General features: G+C 39.2%; 1 protein-coding gene across 2 annotated transcripts in view; it reads left to right on the top strand.

Annotated features, from left to right (window-relative positions):
- The window catches only part of CERS3 (ceramide synthase 3), a 106,885-nt gene that overhangs the window by 34,665 nt on the left and 51,424 nt on the right, over window positions 1-20,796 (top strand). For both annotated transcript variants that reach the window (XM_004759830.1, XM_045070704.1), the window contains exons 3-5: window positions 711-884; window positions 11,443-11,560; window positions 16,039-16,157. In XM_004759830.1, coding sequence (XP_004759887.1) covers window positions 711-884; window positions 11,443-11,560; window positions 16,039-16,157 — 411 coding nt within the window. The remainder of the gene's footprint in view (window positions 1-710; window positions 885-11,442; window positions 11,561-16,038; window positions 16,158-20,796) is intronic.

Here is a 20,796-nt window from a genome sequence, read left to right as displayed (position 1 = left end):
CCAGTGATCTTTCTCTGGCATTTCCCGGCTGGGTTCAGTGTCCATCATTTTGCTCCCACTGTACCCCATATCTATTTATTGTACCTAAGGTATGTCAAAATCATCTAGGTATTCAGGCTGGCCTTGACCACAGTCTGTAAGGTCCTTAGGGCAAGAATGCCATTTTCTTTGTGTTTTCAAGTGCTAGCACAGTGATTGATAAATAATAGAATCCCAGTAGGTATTTGTTGACATGGACGAATCTGGACTTACTATAATATGAAATTAAATATACTTGTTCTTTATTTCCTAGAGAAGTTCTTAGGATACTACTGTAGACTTATACATACTTGAAGCTTTCATGAGGTTGACTTTGGGCATGGTGAAGTTATAGAGATTATTGTTAAATGATTTTTCATACCAAAGAATGATAGAAGAGGAAGATACATACTCATAATATTAACATACATTGTGCCGAAAGTGGTATGTTAAACTTTGGTATGTTAAACTTTAGTTGGCCATGCCATAGCCAATATTGTTCTGAGAATATGAGCAGGGTAATTCTTCTTTAATGCAATAAAGTGTCTGAAAACCCACTGACAAATAGGATTCCTTTTTGCCTTGTTTTCAAATCTCGCAGGCTTGGGTATTTCAAGAAATAATACTCAATGTTATTTGAACTTTAAGTATTTGTTTCACACGTCTAACAGATTCTTTTTCCATCTCTCTAGAATGTTTCAGACGTTTAAAGAATGGTTTTGGTTGGAAAGATTCTGGCTTCCTCCAACAATCAAGTGGTCAGATCTTGAAGATCACGATGGACTCGTCTTTGTAAAACCCTCTCATTTGTACATGACAATCCCATATGCTTTTGGCTTGCTGATCATTAGACATTTCTTTGAAAAGTAAGTAGGACCTGCGTGTCCTTCCCTCCCATGCCTCTTCTTTGCCCCAACTCTGGAATCCTGGACTCTTGGTAAGAACTTTCAGTAATCTGTTGTTCAAAGGAGGGCACTAATGGGCTACATCTGGGGAAGTTCTACAAATTGTATGTACACCTAACATGATTTAGAAGTTGAACACATAAAAATTAGGAACACAGTCTTCTTAAGTGTGTTAGTTTCACAGTGGGGAAAACTGAGATCAAGGGAGGTTAAATAACACAGAGCTTGTTAGTGTCATTGATGGTGTGGGAACCCACATACCATGCTATCTGACAAAATATATACAGTACACTCCCAGAAAGGCAATGCTAGAAGATTCTGTGTCTAAGGGATACATTATCATTTTAGAATGCCTATAAAATAGCAAAAAATGTTTCATTAAAGACCTAACAATATTTGCTTTATAGCATAGTTTATTTTAAAGGTTTATTGAAAGTTTTAATAGCAGCCTTTCATTCCAAAGTATAAGGAAATCAAAGAGAAAAATACCAATTTGCTTTCTCAGAAAAAGTAAACTTCTTTTCTTTTTCTTAACTTAATTGAAAGAGATATTACTTCAGCCTTTTTTATTAAAACTATACTCGTGTTATGATAACAGAAGATAAATGTTCATCTATAATCTCTATAGTTGTCTCTATTTCAAAAAACTGTTATTAGCACATTAACTTTTTGGAGCAAAAAGAATATTTGAATGTCAGAGTTGGAAAAACTTAAGACAAAATTTGATAAAGATCATTTTGTCCAAGACTAACTGTAATGCAGATCATATGTTTATAACCATTTGCAGGGTCCTTATCTCAAGAGTTCGTTTGAGCAACTCTGTTTCATGGACTCTCCAAAAGGTTTTTGTGCAAATAGCAACTTCTCTTGAGCCAACAATGTGCTATTGTTATTGAGAGAAAGAAGAAGCCCCTGGATACCACTTAAACTCGAGTTGGGAACATTTGAAAATGCTCTACTTTTTTTTACCACGAATTCTGTTTTCTAGTTCCATGTTTAGATTTGTCAAAGAATGCATAAATAAAGTAGAATTTTGCCACTGCCCTTCTAAATTAGCAAGTCACTTTCTACTATCTTGAAATACTTGCTTCTCTTGCATGGTGTGTGGTGATCCTTGAATTTGGCTTCCGGGTCCTCTACCTATTTGCACTGCAGATTGCCTGCTTCTCAGTGGACAGCTCCATTTTTTTACATTGTGATCAAGACAGTGAACTAGAAAACTCTTTTGGTTCCCAAAGCAGCACAGCTGTGGAGGACCAACTTGTTCTGCCTTGGCCGAGGCTGCTCCAACAACCATCAGGAAGGAATCCAATTCTCTTGTAACTCCTAGGACCATTCTTGCTTCTTCCCAAGTGATTGAGGATACTCTATGTCATTTTTCTAGTCTTCTTATGTAGCTTTAACTCCCAATAACTCAGCCTTAGCTTTTTCCATTCTGTGACACTACAGAAAACCACGTGTCAGTCCACTAGCCTCATATCTCTTTGAATGCAATAGAAATAAGGAAAATTTAACTGGGGAGGAAGATTATGCCTTTTGAAGCATACATTTATATCTTTTTCAAGTGCATTAGATTAAACCACATACGTCATAAATAAAATATTATTCACACCTTGCATTTGAGTATATATGTATATAAAATCACAAGTGATATGATTTCAGTCAAGAAAATAAGAGGTAAGTGATCTATTCAAGGGATATATATGGTTCTTGAACCAACATGCCATGATATCAGGCTCAGGGGTGGTGGTTTTTTATTCTCTTGTTAAAACCGTACTTCTTGGACTTTCACAGTGAAATACTCCTGATGGCAGACGAGAGTTAACTAATGTCTCTTGGGAATATAGAAAACATAGCTTAAAGAAGTCTAGTAAATGTGTAATTTTCTGAACTACCTTAAAAATTCATGTAAAATTGACACTGGGTTTCAGCATATCCTGTGTTATATTTATACAAGAGAGCTTTCTTCTTTTGTCCTAGACTCTGTTTATATTATACCTTCTCATTCTATGAAGTGACCAGTAGTTGTAATTTGGGTGACTCATTTTATCCTTTAGTACTAGCCAGCAGCCATTTAAGATCAGGGAGTGATGTCCTTTCCTAGAAAAGCAAGAGCAGAGAGAGAATTGATGAAGAAGAAAGGAGATCATTTGAAAGTGACTGACATTTGCTTTGTATTTAGGATTACTTTTCCTTATAAGTTTTATGGCGTATATAAATATTTAGGTATATGTGTATGTATGTTGTTGTTGTTGGCCAGGGTGGGTAGGGGGGAGCCTAGAATAACACTTTCTAACTACTTATCTGGACTCTTCTATGCATTCTTCTATGTGTCTGAAGTATGATTGTATGAGATCTAAGCCACTCAGATTTAGATGTTTGTGTAATAAACACATTTACATCTCAGAGTAAATTATGGTCCCAGAATGGTTCAAGGCAGGGGTGAAGGTGGTACAATCAAAAGGTGATCTTTTTCCTTTTATTTAGTTGTGCACTGAGTACACTTAAGTTTTTCTACCATTTTCACTGAGCAGCATAAGCTCATGATGGAATAACATGTCCTCATTCTGCAAAGAACGGAGGGTGGGATGACCGATCTGTCACAATTTATGAGAGTTACTAAGTGTCCTAAATTGACATAATTTCAAAATATGCACATTAGACTTTAATGTTACCTGAGACTTACATTGCTTCAAATATTTTGTTCTTTCACATAAAATCCCCTGATTAAACTCTGTTCAGGGGCACCTGGTGGCTCAGTGGGTTAAGCCTCTGCCTTTGGCTCAGGTCATGATTTCAGGGTCCTGGGATCAAGTCCCACATAGTGCTCTCTGCTCATCGGGGAGCCTGCTTCCCTCCCCCTCTCAACCTGTCTCTCTGCTACTTGTGATCTCTGTCAAATAAATAAATAAAATCTTTTAAACTCTGTTCAAAGAGCCTTTGAATCTGTAGGACCTAGGAATCGATCTTATGGCAGTGGGCTATTATTTCTGTTTAGGAGAAGTGTTTAAACTTCACATGCTTAATATTTGCCTAGGGCTGCTTTCTTTTTATTCTATAAAAGAATATTGGAAAAAAATAGGGAGGTGGAGGTCTGGGATTGCAATAGGCTTTTGGCTCACAAGGAACTGATGAAGTGTTAGATGAAGAGGGGGCTGTCTGGGTGTCGGAATGGGGCCATCTGAAGGCTCAATTCTGCAATAGTAGCAAACCTAAGAGACTCGTTCTTTGGTAATTAACCTAACTGTGAACCATTTACATGGGAGCAGAAGTTCACGTTCTTTTTTCTTCCTCTTGGACATTTTTTTTTATATTCCATATCCATAAAATGAAAGTTCAGGCAAGTTAATCTCCTTCTAGAGTTAAGACCTGTCATTTCCCTTCTCTTTCAGTTCAGTTTATCAAGTATTTATTATACTCCTTTCTTTTTTCCTTTTTCAAAAGAGATTTTTAAATTATGTACCAGTTCATAATTATTTACAGTTACATTAGATAAAATGGTTGATTTTTCCAGATTTATTTGAAAAGGAAGGATAATCCTGAAATAGAAAACTATATTTATATATTTCCTGTTTTTCATAAAAAATGTTATTTCTGTCTTTGAGGCCTAAGCATCTTAACAAATAAGACCACAGTTCTCTTTTTTGTTTAAATTAATGATTTGAATATAGATGTGTTCCTGATTTCAGCAAGTATACTATGGACAACATGTATTTATCCATTCAGTATACTGAACCATATACGAATCTCCCACATGATCCTCTAAAAGGGAATGTTATACTTTCTTTGGCTTTGAGGTTGGTTGTATTCCCTTACTGCATAAATCTTTTTTTGGCTCAATTCCTCTTTGCTTTTTAAATTCTTCCTAAGTATTTCATTTCTGACATTTGAGAGACAAATGAGTGACTATGACTGAGAACACTACAATATTAAAGCATGCTGTATTTGTGTTATTCAATTGGTAAGAACAATGAGTGTTTCCCCACTAAAAATTTTCATAACTAGTAGGTTGAATAAATGAACCAATTCCATTATTTATCCAAAACTTTGTCAAATGTTTTTTTTGAGATTTTGTTAGTTTTAAGGACATCTTCATTTTTGTTTGATTTGGACATTTTATGCAAAGGGGAATTAATTAATCATAATCCTCAAATCATAGCATGCTCTCTGGTCTGCATAAGACCTCTTTTTGAGTGATTCGAATTAACTTTTTCATTAATTACCTTTTATCCCCTTTTCCTAGTTACATTCCTGCCTGCTGGGTTCTAATGTCGTTGATGGCTTTTTATTTGTATGACCCAGTAAAACATGTGTATAAACATAAAGCATACATATTGTTAGTTGACATAATGGTGTGGTGATAAGACCTTACTCTGTTTCTTCTTTTATTAAATGCAGCCCTATGTTTTATGATCTATCCACATTGCTCTATGTACATCTGGTGCATAGTTTGTTTTTATATGTCTCTGAAATGTATGGGCCATTTCCAGGAAAACTTAGTCCATCTGGAAGTTGGATTGGCTTTATTTTATCAAATTATTTTAGAAAAAATTTTATTCAACTCCCATGGTTATAAAAAAATGAATTGAAGGGATAAATGATCATTCATAACTGGAATTTGTGGCATTTAATTAAGCACAGAAACCTCTGAGTAAGTACTAAAATAGACTGACCTGGCAAGAGATAGAGCCTTTGTTACAACTGGAGAAAGAATAGAGTCATATCATTATTTTTTAAAATCAGCTTTAGGGGTACCTGGGTGGTGCAATAGGTTAAGCTTCCAACTCTTGGAATCTCAGGATCTTAAGATCTTATGATCTCAAAGTCATGAGGTCAAGCCCTGCGTTGGGCTCTGCACTCAGCATGGACTACACTTAGATTTCTCTCTCCCTCTTCCTTGGCCCATCCCCTGCCTCCATTAGCTCCCCCCCCTCTCTAAAATAAATAACTAAATCTTTTTAAACATCAGCTTTACTGAGGTATGCTTTACATACGATAAAGTTCATCCAAAATTTGGTGCATTTAGGCACAAGTATGCAGTGGAGTAACCATCACCACAATTATGATGTAGAAGATTTCCACCAGCTGAGAAACTCTCTTATACCCTGTCTGGTTCATCTTCTCCCTACCTACTAGCTCTTCACAATCACTGATATGCTTTCTGTCAGCCTAATTTGCCTTTTCAATTCTTACAAATGGAATCATGTAGATCACAGTCTTTTGTGCCCAGCTTCTCTCACTTAACGTAACTCATTGGAGATTGTTTTCATGTTGTTGTGTGTATCAGTGATACCTTGTCATTGCTGGGTAGTCTGTCAACATATTGACATACCACCATTTATTTATCCTTTAGTTGTTGGGAGTTTGAATTGTTTATAGTTTTTAGCTATTATGAATAAAGTTGCTATGAATATTTGAGTATAAGAGCTTGTACAGGCACATGCTTTTATTTCCCTTGGTAAATTGCTAAAAGTGTTTGCTCTTCAAAAGACATTGTTAATGTATGCATACCCATACAATGAATTACCATTCAATAATAAAAAGGAGCTCACTCCAAATATATCTCAAAACATGAATGGACCTCAAAAACATTAAGCTAATGAAAGAGCCAGCCGCAAGAAACCACATATTATTGTATGATTCCATTATATTAAATATCCTAAAAAGACAAAGCTATAAAGATGAAACAGATTAGCAATTGCCTGGGGAAAGGGGTGAGAGGGAAGAGAATTGACAATAAATATGCATGAGGGATTATATTGAGATGATGAAAATCTTCTAAAGCTGATTTGTGGTGATGATTCTATGACTTGGTAATTTTACTTAAAAAAAATCACTGAATAGTATACTTGGAAAAGGTGAATTATGCAATATGCAAAAATGCCTTAGGTTGTTTTAAAAAGTATAAATAAAATGAAAAGACAAGCCACAGACTGGGAGAAAAATATTTGCAAAACATGTCTCTGATGAGGGACTTAAATTCAGTATATATAAAGAAAACTTTAACTTAATGATAAACAAAGAAATAACTTAATTTTTTTAATGGACAAAATACTTGAGTAAATAATTCACCAAAGATATATAAATGGCAAGTAAACACATGAAAAGGTGTCCAACATCATTAGTCATTAGCAAAATGCAAATTAAAACCACTATACCCCAGAAATTAACAAAAATGTCAGAGTAAGGATCTCCAAATATTCTCTCTTCCTTAAAAGCAATCAGAAAACTAGCAAAAATGGTCAAAATCAACTTTTCAAAATTCACAATTAACCAAAGGTTAGCAGCAATCCAAGGATTGTTATTTAAGAAAAACAGCTGAGTCTTGGAAAGAACAATAAACTCTGTGACATTTTAACTTGCCCTATTCCTATCCTGCCCTGTCCACCTCTATGATAGCTTTAAAAACCCAATAGTCAGGGCGCCTGGGTGGCTCAGTGGGTTAAAGCCTCTACCTTCGGCTCAGGTCATGATCCTAGGGTCCTGGGATCAAGCCCAGCATAGGGCTCTCAGCTCAGCAGGGAGCCTGCTTCCTCCTCTCTCTCTGCCTGCCTCTCTGTCTACTTGTGATCTCTGTCTGTCAAATAAATAAATAAATAAAATATTTTTTTTAACCCCAACAGTCCTCAATTTCAGTGGAAACTGGTATCCTGGCAGCCATTGAAGGGAGCAAAACAGAGCATCATTACCAGAGAAATGTCATTATCTGACCTCTCTTGTGGTTCCAGAGAAGCCAGTACTTTATTTGACCTGAGTCTTTATTTGACCTGAGTCAGAAAAGCCTTTTCCCTGAAGATGCCTGTCTAAAACACATAGAGGCAATTGATTAACTTTGGAACTACCTGAGGTTGTCAGTAACAATTGGGTCAAATAATAGACTAACCAGAACACTTAAAAAGAAAAACTAGAAAATAAGATGTCCATAGCAGACTTTGATAAGCTCTGACATATTCTTGGAAATCAGAAGGACACTTGAATTTGTAAAACTTTGGGTATTCCCAGGGCTCTCCACATGCCCAGAAAAGATATGAGAAGGCCCTTAGCTCTCAATTCTGGATGATCTTGGGGCTCTGTGCAAAGAGGAAGTGAAGGCTAAGGCAAAGTTGGCAACTGCCTAGCTGAGTGTTGAAGGTTTGCCCCAAAATGTAGGCAGAGCTCTTTGGCAAAGACTGGGAGACTTATTGGTTCCTGGCATTTAAGGAAATCTCTGTCTAGTCATTAGGTGACACTTAAGCTACCCAATAGAGACTTCAGTGCCCAAACATGACAAAGAATACAGACTGAATAGATCATTTCAAACAAGGAATGAAACAAACAAATGGACAATGATAACAAACCACAAAACCAAGAAACTCTGAGAGGGATAATCTGATTTTCAGATTTGCCACATTATATTATTTAACATGTCCAATTTTCAACAAAAATTATAAGGCACGTAAAGAAACGAGAAGTGTGGTCCATTCAAGGAAAAAGTAGTCCCCTTTTTGTAAGGAAAATGTCCCTTACAAAACCAAGATGTTGGCCTTATTAGATAAGGACTTCATTATTTTTTAACTATTTTTTTTTTTTTTTGAGAGAGAGAGTATGTGTGAACAGGGGAGGGGAAAAAGGAGAGGGAGAAAGAGAATCCCAAGCAGATTCCATGCACAGCATTGAGCCCAATTCAGAGCTCAGTGTCAACCCTGAGATCATGACCCAAGCTGAAATCAAGAATTGTACACTTGGGGCGCCTGGGTGGCTCAGTGGGTTAAAGCCTCTGCCTTCGGCTCAGGTCATGGTCCCATGGTCCTGGGATCGAGCCCCGCATCGGGCTCTCTGCTCGGCGGGGAGTCTGCTTCCTCCTCTCTCTCTGCCTGCTTGTGATCTCTCTCTGTAAAATAAATAATAAAATATTAAAAAAAAAAAAAAAGAATCGTACACTTAACTGACTGTGTCACCCAGGTATCCTTAGATAAAGACTTTAAATCAGGCTGAAATTAGAGGACATGAGACAGTAACTTGAATCCATATGAAGAAATAAAAAGCACCACGAGTAAAGTCACCTATATAAGAAATAAAAAGAAGGTATACACACGGTTTTTGTTTGTAACACATTTCTCTTCTGTCTGATTTAAACCACAACTACATCAAAAAGTAATTATGAATCTGTGTTAATGAAAACACAATTTATAAATATATGATTTTTATCATTAATAGCACAGAACAAGGAGGTAATGGAGTTTTTTTATATTGCTGAAATTATTTTGGTATTAATCTGAACTAGGATGTTATGCATGAAGATGTTAATTATAATCCCTAGGTTAACCACTATGAAAATTATTTTAAAAGAATATTTTGGGGCACCTGGGTACCTCAGTCAGCTGAACATCCAACTCTTGATTTTGACTCAGGTCAAGATCTCATGAGATCAAATCCTTCATCAGGCTCCATGTTTAGCATGGAGTTGCTTGAGATTCTCTCACTTTCTCCCTCTCCCACTGCCCTTCCCCCTGCTTGTGCTCACTCTGTCTCTCTAAAATGAATAAATCTTTTTTAAAAAGTTGAAGAAAAATATTTTAAGGAAGAGAGAGAATTAAAAAGCTACACTAGACAATATTTAACACAAAAGAAAACTTACCAAATAGAGAAATAACAAAGACATAAGATACATAAAAAACAAATAACAAAATAGCAGACATAAAAATCCTGTTTTATCAGTAATTAAATGTAATTGGCATTAATGTAAATAGATTAAATATTGCAACTGAAAGGCATAAATAGGAGAGATGGATACAAATACATGATCTGGGGTTCTTGGGTGGCTCAGTTGGTTAAGTGTCTGACTTTTGATTTTGGTTCAGGTCAAGATCTCAGGTTGTGAGATCGAGCCCTACATCAGGCTCCATGCTTAGGACAGAGACTGCTTGTCCTTCTCCCTCTGCTCTTCCCCCTGCTCTCTCTCTCTCAAATAAATAAATAAAATCTTTTAAAAAATACACGATCCAACTGTATGCTTTCTGTAAGAAACACACTTGAGGTTCAAGGACATAAATAGGTTGACAGTAAAATTATGGGAAAAGATAATACCAAGCAAACAGTAACCAAAAGAGAGATGGAGTGTCTGTATACTAATATCAGGCAATTTAGGTTTTCATAGACTTTTAAACTGTTACTGGAAAAGAGAACATTTTATAACATAAAAGGATAAATCTATCAAGATGACATAATAATTATAAACATATATGTTCCTAACATCAAAGCTCCAAAATTCATGAAGCAAAACCTGACAGAATTGAAGGGAGAAATACACAACTCAAAAAATAGTTGTGGATGTGAATATCTCACTTTTAATAATGGATAATTGGGGGGGATAGATTAATACGGACATAGAAGACTCAATCAGCTCTATAAACCAAGTAGACCTAACATCATCTGTAGACCATGGCACCCAATGACAAGAGAAGACACATTCTTCTCATATGCACAAGGAACATTCTTTAGACCATGAGACAAGTCTCAATAAGCTTAAAGAAATGCAAATCTTACCAGGTGTGTTTTCCAGTCACAATGATATGAAATTAAAAGTCAGTAACACACAGAAATTGGGAAATGAGCAAATATGTGGCAATTGAACAGCATACTTCTAAATAACCAATGGGTCAAAGGAGGAATCACAGTAAACTTTAAGATGAATGACAAAGAAAACACAATGTCAAAACTTAGGAGATGTAACATGGTGCTTAGAAGGAAATTTATACCTGAAAATACCTATATTAAAAAAGAAGAAAGATCTCGAATCAATAAACTTCTACCTTCAGAAACTAGGGGGAAAAAAGAGCAAACTAAACATCTAGCAAGCAAAAGTTAGGAGATTATAAAGATTAGAGTAGAAAATCAGTGAAAACCAGAACACACCCGGTAAAATTGCTGAGATTAAAAGAACTTGTAATACCAAGTGTTGGCAGGGATACGGAGTAACTGGAACTCTGGCCCATTACTGGCAGGAATGCAAAGTGGTGCCACCTGCCCCCGAAAACAGTTTGCCAGTTTCTTATCAAGTTAAATGTATACTTGTCATATCCCACCAATCCCACTCCTTGATCTTTACCCAGGAGTCAGACCACTTTTTCATAAGTTAGAACTTCAAATAGGAACATAGTAATTCTCTAAGACAGTATCACCAAGTAAAACTTTCAATAACCAGATTATTACTCATTTTAATCTCTTGGAGCCTTAAAATGAAACTCTTAAGTGAAATGGCTTACCCCAATTTCAGGATCTCATATATAAATATATTTGCATTTACATAAGTGGATTTTTAACAGGCAAGTATTTTTTTTTTAAGTTATTGCTTGTGTAAATGGTCTCAACATTTTCTCTTCTTGAACTTCTTTGCAAGGCAGAGGTTGGCTGTAGGTCGCCCAAGGACAACATGACCCAATGGCTGATCCTTCATCTGGAATCAAAAGTTATGGCTTGAGTTTTCTGGTGTTCTTGTGGGTTCATTCTCAGATTTTGGACTTTCTTTCATATTTTGTAGGTTTATTGCTACGCCTCTAGCAAAATCATTTGGCATTAAAGAGGAAGTTCGAAAGAAGATTACACCAAATACTGTCTTAGAGAACTTTTTCAAACATTCCACAAGGCAACCATCTCAAGTAAGTACAAGTTCTTTGTTTTTAGATTAAAAAAAACAACAACAAAAAACTCCTTTCTTAATGTCTCAGTTACCTGTGGCTTACATCATCTGTGTAAGATACCTGTTCCTGTTGACCATCAAATGATTTGACTCATTTGGATTTATTTCCCCTCTATTGACAAGTTATACACTGTTCCAAGCATAGTATAAAATGACACAGAAATATTACAAAATAACCAATATTCATAGTTGAATTATTATTATTATTTTTTAAAGATTTTATTTATTTGACAGAGAGAGATCACAGAGAGAGAGAGGAGGAAGCAGGCCCCCTGCCCAGCAGAGAGCCCGATGCGGGACTCAATCCCAGGACCCTGAGATCACGACATGAGCTGAAGGCAGAGGCCTAACCCACTGAGCCACCCAGGCAGCCCCATAGTTGAATAATTATATTCAGCTACAGTGTTCAACACTAGTAATCAATGCCATAATTTTGGTATAAAGATGAAAATTAAATTTTGGGGGCACCTGGGTGGCTCAGTGGGTTAAGCCGCTGCCGTCGGCTCAGGTCATGATCTCAGGGTCCTGGGATCGAGTCCTGCATCGGGCTCTCTGCTCAGCAGGGAGCCTGCTTCCTCCTCTCTCTCTCTGCCTGCCTCTCTGCCTACTTGTGATCTCTGTCAAATAAATAAATAAATAAAATCTTTAAAAAAAAAAAAGAAAATTAAATTTTGGGGGGTGGGATACATACAAAGGATCCTTCCACAGGAGACCACTGACTGTTAAGGCAGAGTAGCCAGTACCTGACACTTCTTATGATTATGGTTCCATCGATATACATCACGCACATTAGGAAAGTGTTCACTGGGTGGCTGTCATGAGTCGCGCACATTATTTTATCCACACGGTTAGAATGTGCCGTGCTCCTGCCTACTCCCCAGGAAAGTCAGAGTTCTCTCCGCAATACCAGAGGCACTTCTTGAAATGGTGTAGCATGGGGAATCTTTACATAACACACACAAAAGCTTTTGTTTTGTTTTGTTTTTAATTTTATTTGCCAGTGAGAAAGAGAGAGAGCACAAGCAGGGGAAGTGGCAGGCAGAGGCAGAGGGAGAAGCAGGCTCCCTGCTGAGCAGGGAGCCCAATGTGGGACTCAATCCCAGGACCCTGGGATCATGACCTGGGCCGAAGGCAGATGCTTAACCATCTAAGCCACCCAGGTATCCCACAAAAAAAGGTTTTAATCAAATAGTTATAAAAAAAAATAATGCCCTGGCAGGCCTAGTTTCATTTTCATCATCGTTTAAATGAGAGATGAAATAAAAACTCTTCCCAATATGGCAGACACCCTCTATGATGAATACCGATAGTGACCACTGGTCATTATAAAAGTCAAGAGTATGCTCTAGCATGGTTTAGGATAGAGAGATTTTTAAGGGTGCCAAACTTTACTTGCTGAATTCTGTTGTGTCTACAATGACCATTTCTATCATGGATCTGGTGGGCTCACGTGGAGGTCAGATCATGTCACGTGAAGCATCGGGTCCAGAATTGCTCACAGCTTGCCAGCACTGTCTGTGACTTCTGCCCTCAGCTTTTGCACTGGACTTCCTTGTTTGTTCTTTTCCTAAAATGAGGAGATTCTGACAAGCCATTTCCACATGGTCTTTATTTCCATGTGCCCTAAAGGACAGCTCATGTTCATTTCAACGCTGCTCTTACCACTGGTGATAATAAATACCCAAGATCATTTCACATTTTTCAAAAGTGAAATTAGTTAGCCAGTTTATGAAAAATTCGGGGCCTTATTTTTCTCTCTTTCTGTTTGAAAATACTGTACCCGGGTAATACCGCATATAAACCATGAAGAACAGTGCTATGCTCTCAGTTACTTGACATGTTTCTATAGCAAAAGCTTCAGGTCAGCTTTCTAGGAAACCTAAAATTAGGAAATTTGGTCTCTATCAAGTTTCCCTGCTGTGAAGAGAAAAGAGCCATTTGACAGTTAAAGAAATACCAACATAACATCTTGCACGATTTTCTGTGCATTGTAGGTGTTCGATAAATGCTTGTTTTATGTGTTGATTAGAAATTACTTCCAGAGACTTTTGTTTCCAAGAGGTTTTCTATCCCAATAAGAGTATAGCGAATGAAGCCAGTATTGTCAAGACTGACATTCAACCAGACACATCTGCGCTCCGAAAGAGAAAATAAATTACTTCAAATCATGTTTGAGTGCTATTTCTAGATGCATTTATTAAGCAGATATCTATAGAAATGATGGGATCATAAAATGGAACTGCTTCCCATGAGGGAGTGTGATGAGCTGTGTGGGTTAGTGAATCCAGACCTCCAGGGTTGTGAGAACAAAGGCCTGGGACACAAGGGCAAAGTGAATGCAGTGTCCAACTCCAGACATACTCCTGCTCCTTCCATCGGTCCACACTGCTGGAGGGGGACTTTATCAGGGCCAACGCCCTGCCACCCCCAAGATAAATCCCAGACAAAGCACCCCTTGATGTGAGCCTAGCCATGACTTTCCTCCCCTCCTCTTCATAGGGCTCTACCCTGCCAGACTTCGTTCTGTTCCCCAGGTGTTCCCTGCACACCCCTGCGCTCACCTGCAGACGACCTCACGCGCTGGCCCCTCATCTAGGACGTGTCCCTTCTCTATCCTCTCCTTCTCTGAGGCATTTTTCAGGGTCCAGCCTATGTGGAACTTTTAGAAGGTCTCCACAGGCGTAGGTCCCATGGTGTCCTGCTCTTCCCCTATCTTAGCACTCGTGGGGTTTCATTAGAATTCTTTGTTTTATTTTCTCCCTTCCTGGCCCATGTCCGTGTTATGATTCATTTAGTTCCCCAGGGACTAGCACAATGCTTGCAAGAAGGAGGCAGCAATAAGTGGTTGACAATTCAGTCTTCTCAAAAGCACAGAAAACAAAAACAAAAACAAAACAACGACCAGACATCAGCCCGTGAACCCTCGGCCTGTAAGAGTAGGTATTCGGGAGGAAACAGACTATCATATGGGCGATATCCTGTTTTTGTTTTGTTCTGCTTTCCTTCTTGCTGGTTAAATAATAGGTAGCAATTTAGGAGGTACAGAGAACCTGCAATTAGGCCTTTGCCAGTCTTCAGTGTCAGATCTGCTTTATGAATTTTATCGACTGTTAACACTGTGGGCCTGAACAATTAGGGCAACTCTGCACAATAACACAGGGGAAACTGTGTGACTGGTCCCAGACCTTGGGGTGTACAACCACCAGGCAGGCCTTATTCGGCCCTTGCAATGTTGGTCCACGATTGGCTTAATCTACTTAGAGGCACCAGTCAAGATTTAGAACCCGTTAGCAATGTCCCATTAAGATTCTGGGTGTGCACTTTCCCTCTGGGAGCCACCGGCCAGAACTGGCTCACAGATGCCTTTCTGGAACAAGAAGGGGCTTTTCTGTTTGCTGCGTCCACAGCTCCTGCCTATCTTGTCCACACTGAAGCTGAGGGTCAGTTTGATGCCATTTTATTTTCCTACTAAAGAGGAGATGGAAATAGTTCTTGTACTTGTGTTGGAAAATCAAGGATCAAGGGTAAAGGTATTTCAAAAACTTACAGAACTTATTTCTTTGTGTCAACTGAAAACACTGTAGGTTTAGCCTCTAAAACCTGACTGTATTGAAGACTATAACTTAAGCTCCTGCCATGAAACAGACCTGATCCATCCAGCCATGTGCCTTTTTGGTCTGGCCCTAGGAGAAGAACTTCAAGTGTATGACCTTTGAGCTACTCCATCATCCATATTATGTCTAAATTTAAAAATGAGTTCTGCTTCCCAGAAGAGAAGCAATCATCTATAGTATATTCTACAATCTTTACTTTTTTTTATGATTGAAATTATTTTGGATTAGTTTGACACGGGCTCTACATCTGATTAAAGGTGACAGTGATAGTCAACACCTGTTTGAGTTTTTCTGTCTTATCTGGTGGAGCCATCACTAAGATTGTGTGAAAGACCAGGAAGTGCATTAGCCTCAGTTCTTACCCTCACTTTATTATTAATTTTAGGTCTTGGACAACTTACTAAAACTCTTGGTGTTTGAGTTACCTTGTAGGAAAGATGAGGAGATTGGATCTGATCTGAAACTCTACTACTCGATTTGATACCTAGGAAGCCTAGATAAAACTTTGCTGAATGAGTGAGCATACCTCTGCAGCTCGAATGTAGGGGTTGCTGCTAAATTACGGAGTATTGCTGTTTCTTGGTAACTCAGAGTGTTGGGATTTTTTCTTCTTCTTCTTCTTTTTTTTTTTTTTTTTTTTTTTTTGGTGTGTCAGCGTGTGTGATCCCATAAACCAAAGAGGTAAATTCAAATCACTGGCTTCAGATCTAACGAAGAATGTGTCTCCTCTCCAGCGCCCGAGCTCTGGTAACCCAATAGCGCTTGACCGCATTCCCATCTGACTGCTCTTTATCGCCTGTTCATTCATGTTATCCCTTTTCAGACTGATATTTACGGACTAGCAAAGAAGTGTAACTTGACAGAGCGCCAGGTGGAAAGATGGTTTAGGAGTCGGCGGAATCAAGAGAGGCCGTGCAGGATGAAGAAATTCCAGGAAGCTTGGTAAGATGGCCAGTCAAGATTTTTGCAAAGCTGCAGTTTTATAATAATGGAGCAGAATGGTCATCTCAGAAAGAACACTAACGTTGGAGCCAAAGAAGGTTTGGACCCAGCCCTGTCACTCACCCGTTGGGTGTTTTAAGCTAGTCGCTTCTCTGCTTCAGTTTCCTTCTCAATAAAATGGGGCAAAGCTGTGAACTCTCTAAGACGAGTAGGAGATGGAATGTACTTATCTTGAAGTCCAGAAAAAAAATACAAATGTCTAAATTGGTGTTTATTTTTTCTTAGGGTAGAGGTCAGCCCTGTGTCATAAGACTTTATCACCTGTTTCCAATCATATTTCGATTATTATATCACATTACAAGAGCAGAGAATGGGCAGTTGTTTCTTTTTCTGTCCCACTTGATTCATTCCCCCCTCTGATCCCCCACCCCATGCCCATGGACCGGAAGGCCCATTCCTCTGGATTTCCCACTTGGTTTTAGCGGGAAGGGGTGCAGAGGGGAGGGGTGGAGTGGAGACGTCAGCCTCAGTTGGGGTACCAAGTAGGATTTTTGCCAGAACTGGCTACTTTGAATATGCCTTGGGGGCTGTGAGGCTACATGGCACTTATTTTTTCTTTCATTTGAGTTCTATGGGTTTTTTCCCCGTCCTTTAGAATTTAGTTATACTTTGAGTCACTCCCTTGGTGGCGCATGGGTGGTTCAGTGGTAGAATTCTCGCCTGCCACTCCCTTGGTAGCAAAAACTAATACTTCTGTGAAAAAGGTGGACTAGGTCATTGCTCTCACTTTTTTCTTCTTCTTTACGTCCAGACAAATGCCCATTCACTGGGTTGTGTTGTGTTTTTTTTTTTTTTTTAAGATTTTATTTATTTATTTGACAGAGAGAAACACAGCAAGAGAGGGACACAAGCAGGAGGAGTGGGAGAGGGAGAAGCAGACTTCCCACGGAGCAGGGAGCCGGATGTGGGGCTCAATCCTAGGACCCTGGGACCATGACCCTAGTCGAAGGCAGATGCTTAATGACTGAGCCACCCAGGCGCCCGTGGATTGTGTTTGATGCCACATTCTACACACCAACAGTGTCCCTTCTTTCTGCCCATTTCTTATGGGCCTCACACTGCCTGGTGACTTTGACCAGACATTTTTTGTTTCGATGACAAAGTGATTAGAGAGCTGATGTCAGACGCTCACATAAATGGAGGCTGGGGCTAAGCTTTAACGGCTTCCTTTGTTTACCTGTACGTGCCTGGGGACTGTGATCCTGCTCTGATGCTGGTGAGGGTTAGGGGCATAAACTCAAGTCTTCAAGGTGTCTCGAAACAAGCAATCATTTCCCATCACAGGCTTCCACTGGAAGCTCAATGTGAATGGCCTGGTTTGTTTTCCAAATAGCTTCTCTGATTTTTAGCTCTTGAAAGTTTGGATAATGTTGTTACCACTGATGTCAGCTTGGCCAGTCTCTTTAAACCATCGCCACAAAGCACTACAAGGTGGCACTGGTCTCATATTACGTTTTCCTGTTCTCTTACTATTGTTCATGTATTTTTCCTAGCAAATGATTCTTATCTTAAATAAAGTCCCCAGGCAGGGACAAATTCTCTCCTCTGGAGCTGAATCAGACTGGAAAGACCCTGGTAATTTCTTGTACATGATAGTGCCTTACAGTTTATAAATAATGTTTGATCCTCCCTCCAATGCTATGAGGTAATCAAGGAGAGTGGAGCTAGCCCCGTGAAAGAAATGAAAAATGATTTGACCTTTCCAGGGCCGTATGTCAATCAAATCTCAATGAAATGGGAGGGAAAACAGAAATAAGAAACTACGGGTCTGGCTTCTTAAAGGACCTTGTTCAAGGTACCCTAGCTGTTGGCAGGGCTGTGGCACTCACGTCTTCAGACTCTTTTTGTGGTACTCTTTCTGCTCCGTGGTATTGCCTCTTGACCCATAATGCTTAGCTCTCAGCAACCAGAAACCGCCTAGGTCAATTAACCATTTGGGTCAACGAGGCCTAATGTTGGGAATCTGGTTGCTGATGAGTCTACTGAAAGTCAGCTTTGGAATTCAGGCCAGGGAAGGGAATTTCAGGCTGTCAGCTGTCAGTCAGCCAGGCAACGAAGACGGTTATGTCAACTCTCTTCTCTGTACGCGGCTCAGCCCTACACTGGGCGGAGTTCTAGGTTGTTTTGTTTTGTTCTTTCCCCCCATTTTCAAGTTGTTCATGTGGTATATTTGGAATTGGGAGAAAATTCAGGAATCCCTGTTAAGGAAAGGGGTTCATGGTGTAACTAGATAAACTAGCACCAGATGTGAAATTTGGTCAACAGCTTCTGTCTGATTCTTTCTTCTTACAACACCTTTCTTTCTTCCTTTGTTTTCCTTCCTTCCTTCCTTCCTTCTTTCCTTCCTTTTTCTTTCTTTCTCTTTCTCAGTGTTCAACGCTTCATTGGTTAAGTGTAACACCCAGTGCTCATCACAGCACGTGCCCTCCTCAATACCCATCACCCTGTTACTCCTTCCCTCCACCTCTCCACTCTCCTCCCCTCTGAAGCCCCCAGATTTTTCCCCAGGATCCACAGTCTGTCATGGTTCATCTCCCTGGTTTGATTTCTCCCCCTTCAGATTTTGCTCCCTTCCCCTATGGTCCTCCGTGCTATTCCTTATGTTCCACGTGAGTGAAACAGTACAATAATTGTCTTTCTCTGCTTGACTTACTTCACTTAACATAATCCCCTCTAGTTTCATCCATGTTGATCCAAATGTTGGGTATTCATCGTTTCTGAGGCTGAATAATATTCAAAGTTCTAGATTTTAAGAGGGAAGTGAAAGTAGAAGTCCTGGTCACTAGCCTTAAACAGCTAATCAGGGAGACCAGACTGTCCCTTGTGAAACCACAGGATCCATCCAGTTATTCTACCAATGGTGCATGAGCCTCTACCCCTGTAGTCCATGGTCATGTTTCAATGCGTGGTGGGCATTCAGAACAGATGGTGTCGGTAGAGCTGGTTACAGTAGAGGAAGGCTTTTTAGAGGTCAGACCTAGAGGAGGGAGTGGCAACATGGACCTTGAGGATTGAGCTGGGATTTCCATGAGAAAAGAATTCAGGATTTGAAGGGAGTTTGTTTCAAGGAAGGCAACGAGGCAGAGAAAGAATGTGAACAATGTATTTAGGATATAGAAGCGGGCCAACAGACCAAATGCAAGCTTTACCTTCTTCTTTACAGATACCACAAATTTCCTCAAAGTCAGAACACCATTGTAGACTTAATAAATCAAGCAAAATGCCAAGCCACTGAATCGTATGAGGATTGTGCTTTATTCCTCCAGCAACGTGATGTGCTGTGGGAATCATAGTAAGAGACACCTAGCCCCACGCATGTGGGAAATCTCAGAAAACTTATTTCCCAACACCGAGCTTTAACAATGACTCGCCCAAAAGCAGAAACTCCTCTATAATATCAGGAGATTTTAAGTTTACTGTTTTATTTCCTTGATGACTTCCTTTTTTTAAAATTGATATATAATTGACCTACAGAATTGGATTAGTTTCACATGGTGATTGGACATCTACATACATTCAGAAGTGATCACAACAATAAATCCAGCAGCTGTCTGCCACCATATAAAGTTGTTACAGTATTATTAACTGTATCCCCTGTGCCGTACTCTGCATCCCCAAGTTTTATATACTAAATAACTGGTAGCTTGCACCTTTGACTCTCCTTCCCTTGTTTCACCCCTACCCTCTCCCTCTGGCGACCACCAGATTGTTCTCTGTAGCTGTGAGTCTGTTTCTATTTTGTTTTATTTGTTCACTTGCTTTCTTTTTTAGACACTATGTGTAAGTGAAATCATATGGTATTTGTCTTTCTAGACTGTCTGATTTATTTCACTTAGCTTAATGCGCTCTAGCTCCATCCATGTTGCACAAATGGTAAGGTTTCATTTTTTTATAGCCAACTAGTATTCGTGTGTGTGTGTGTGTGTGTGTGTATCTCACATCTTCTTTATTCATTCATCTGTCGATGGGCACTAAGTCGCTTCCATATCTTGGCTATAGTAATTGGTTACATTTAAAAATGATGACCCCTAAACCCTGTTCTGCAGAATTCAGGATTTTAAACCACAGTGCATCCTTTATTTTTAAAGTAAACTCCATATTAGCTGTCTACTTTTCTTTTTAAATAAACATTTCCATCTAGCAGCAAAAAGTTTATTACAAAGATCCCAGGTAATTTCCAAGGAGCTGATGTAGATAGACAGGGAGCTCTCCTAACTCTGGAGGGAGGGCTCCCCTCTGGCTGGCTGGGCTGCCATCTTGCCTTTGCTGACCCAGGGACAGGTCCCTGCCTGCTCCACTGGGCCTTGCCCCCTCCTTAGCCCCATTGCTGGCCTTGCCAGCTTCTCTCTCCATTGCTCAAGATTGCATTTGCCATCTGGGCCTGACCAATCATTTTCTGGATTTTTCTTTTTTTCCAAGAAATTTTTTTACTTCTAATTTCGTTTTTCTTAGCCTTTCCTGGAAAAAAAAGGAGGGGAGGACAGTTTTACTACCTTTTTCATCTGAAACAGGTAAAACAACATCAACAAGTACTTTATCATTCATCTCACAATTAGGGAAGTGCAGCGGTTCTCAAACT

This window comes from Mustela putorius, unplaced genomic scaffold (genome assembly GCF_011764305.1).
Source record: "Mustela putorius furo isolate JIRA1106 unplaced genomic scaffold, ASM1176430v1.1 tig00003972_pilon_pilon_pilon, whole genome shotgun sequence".
Lineage (NCBI taxonomy): Eukaryota > Metazoa > Chordata > Mammalia > Carnivora > Mustelidae > Mustela > Mustela putorius.
The sequence above is the reverse complement of the archived record's forward strand: the minus strand, read 5'-3'. Positions and strand labels throughout refer to the sequence as shown.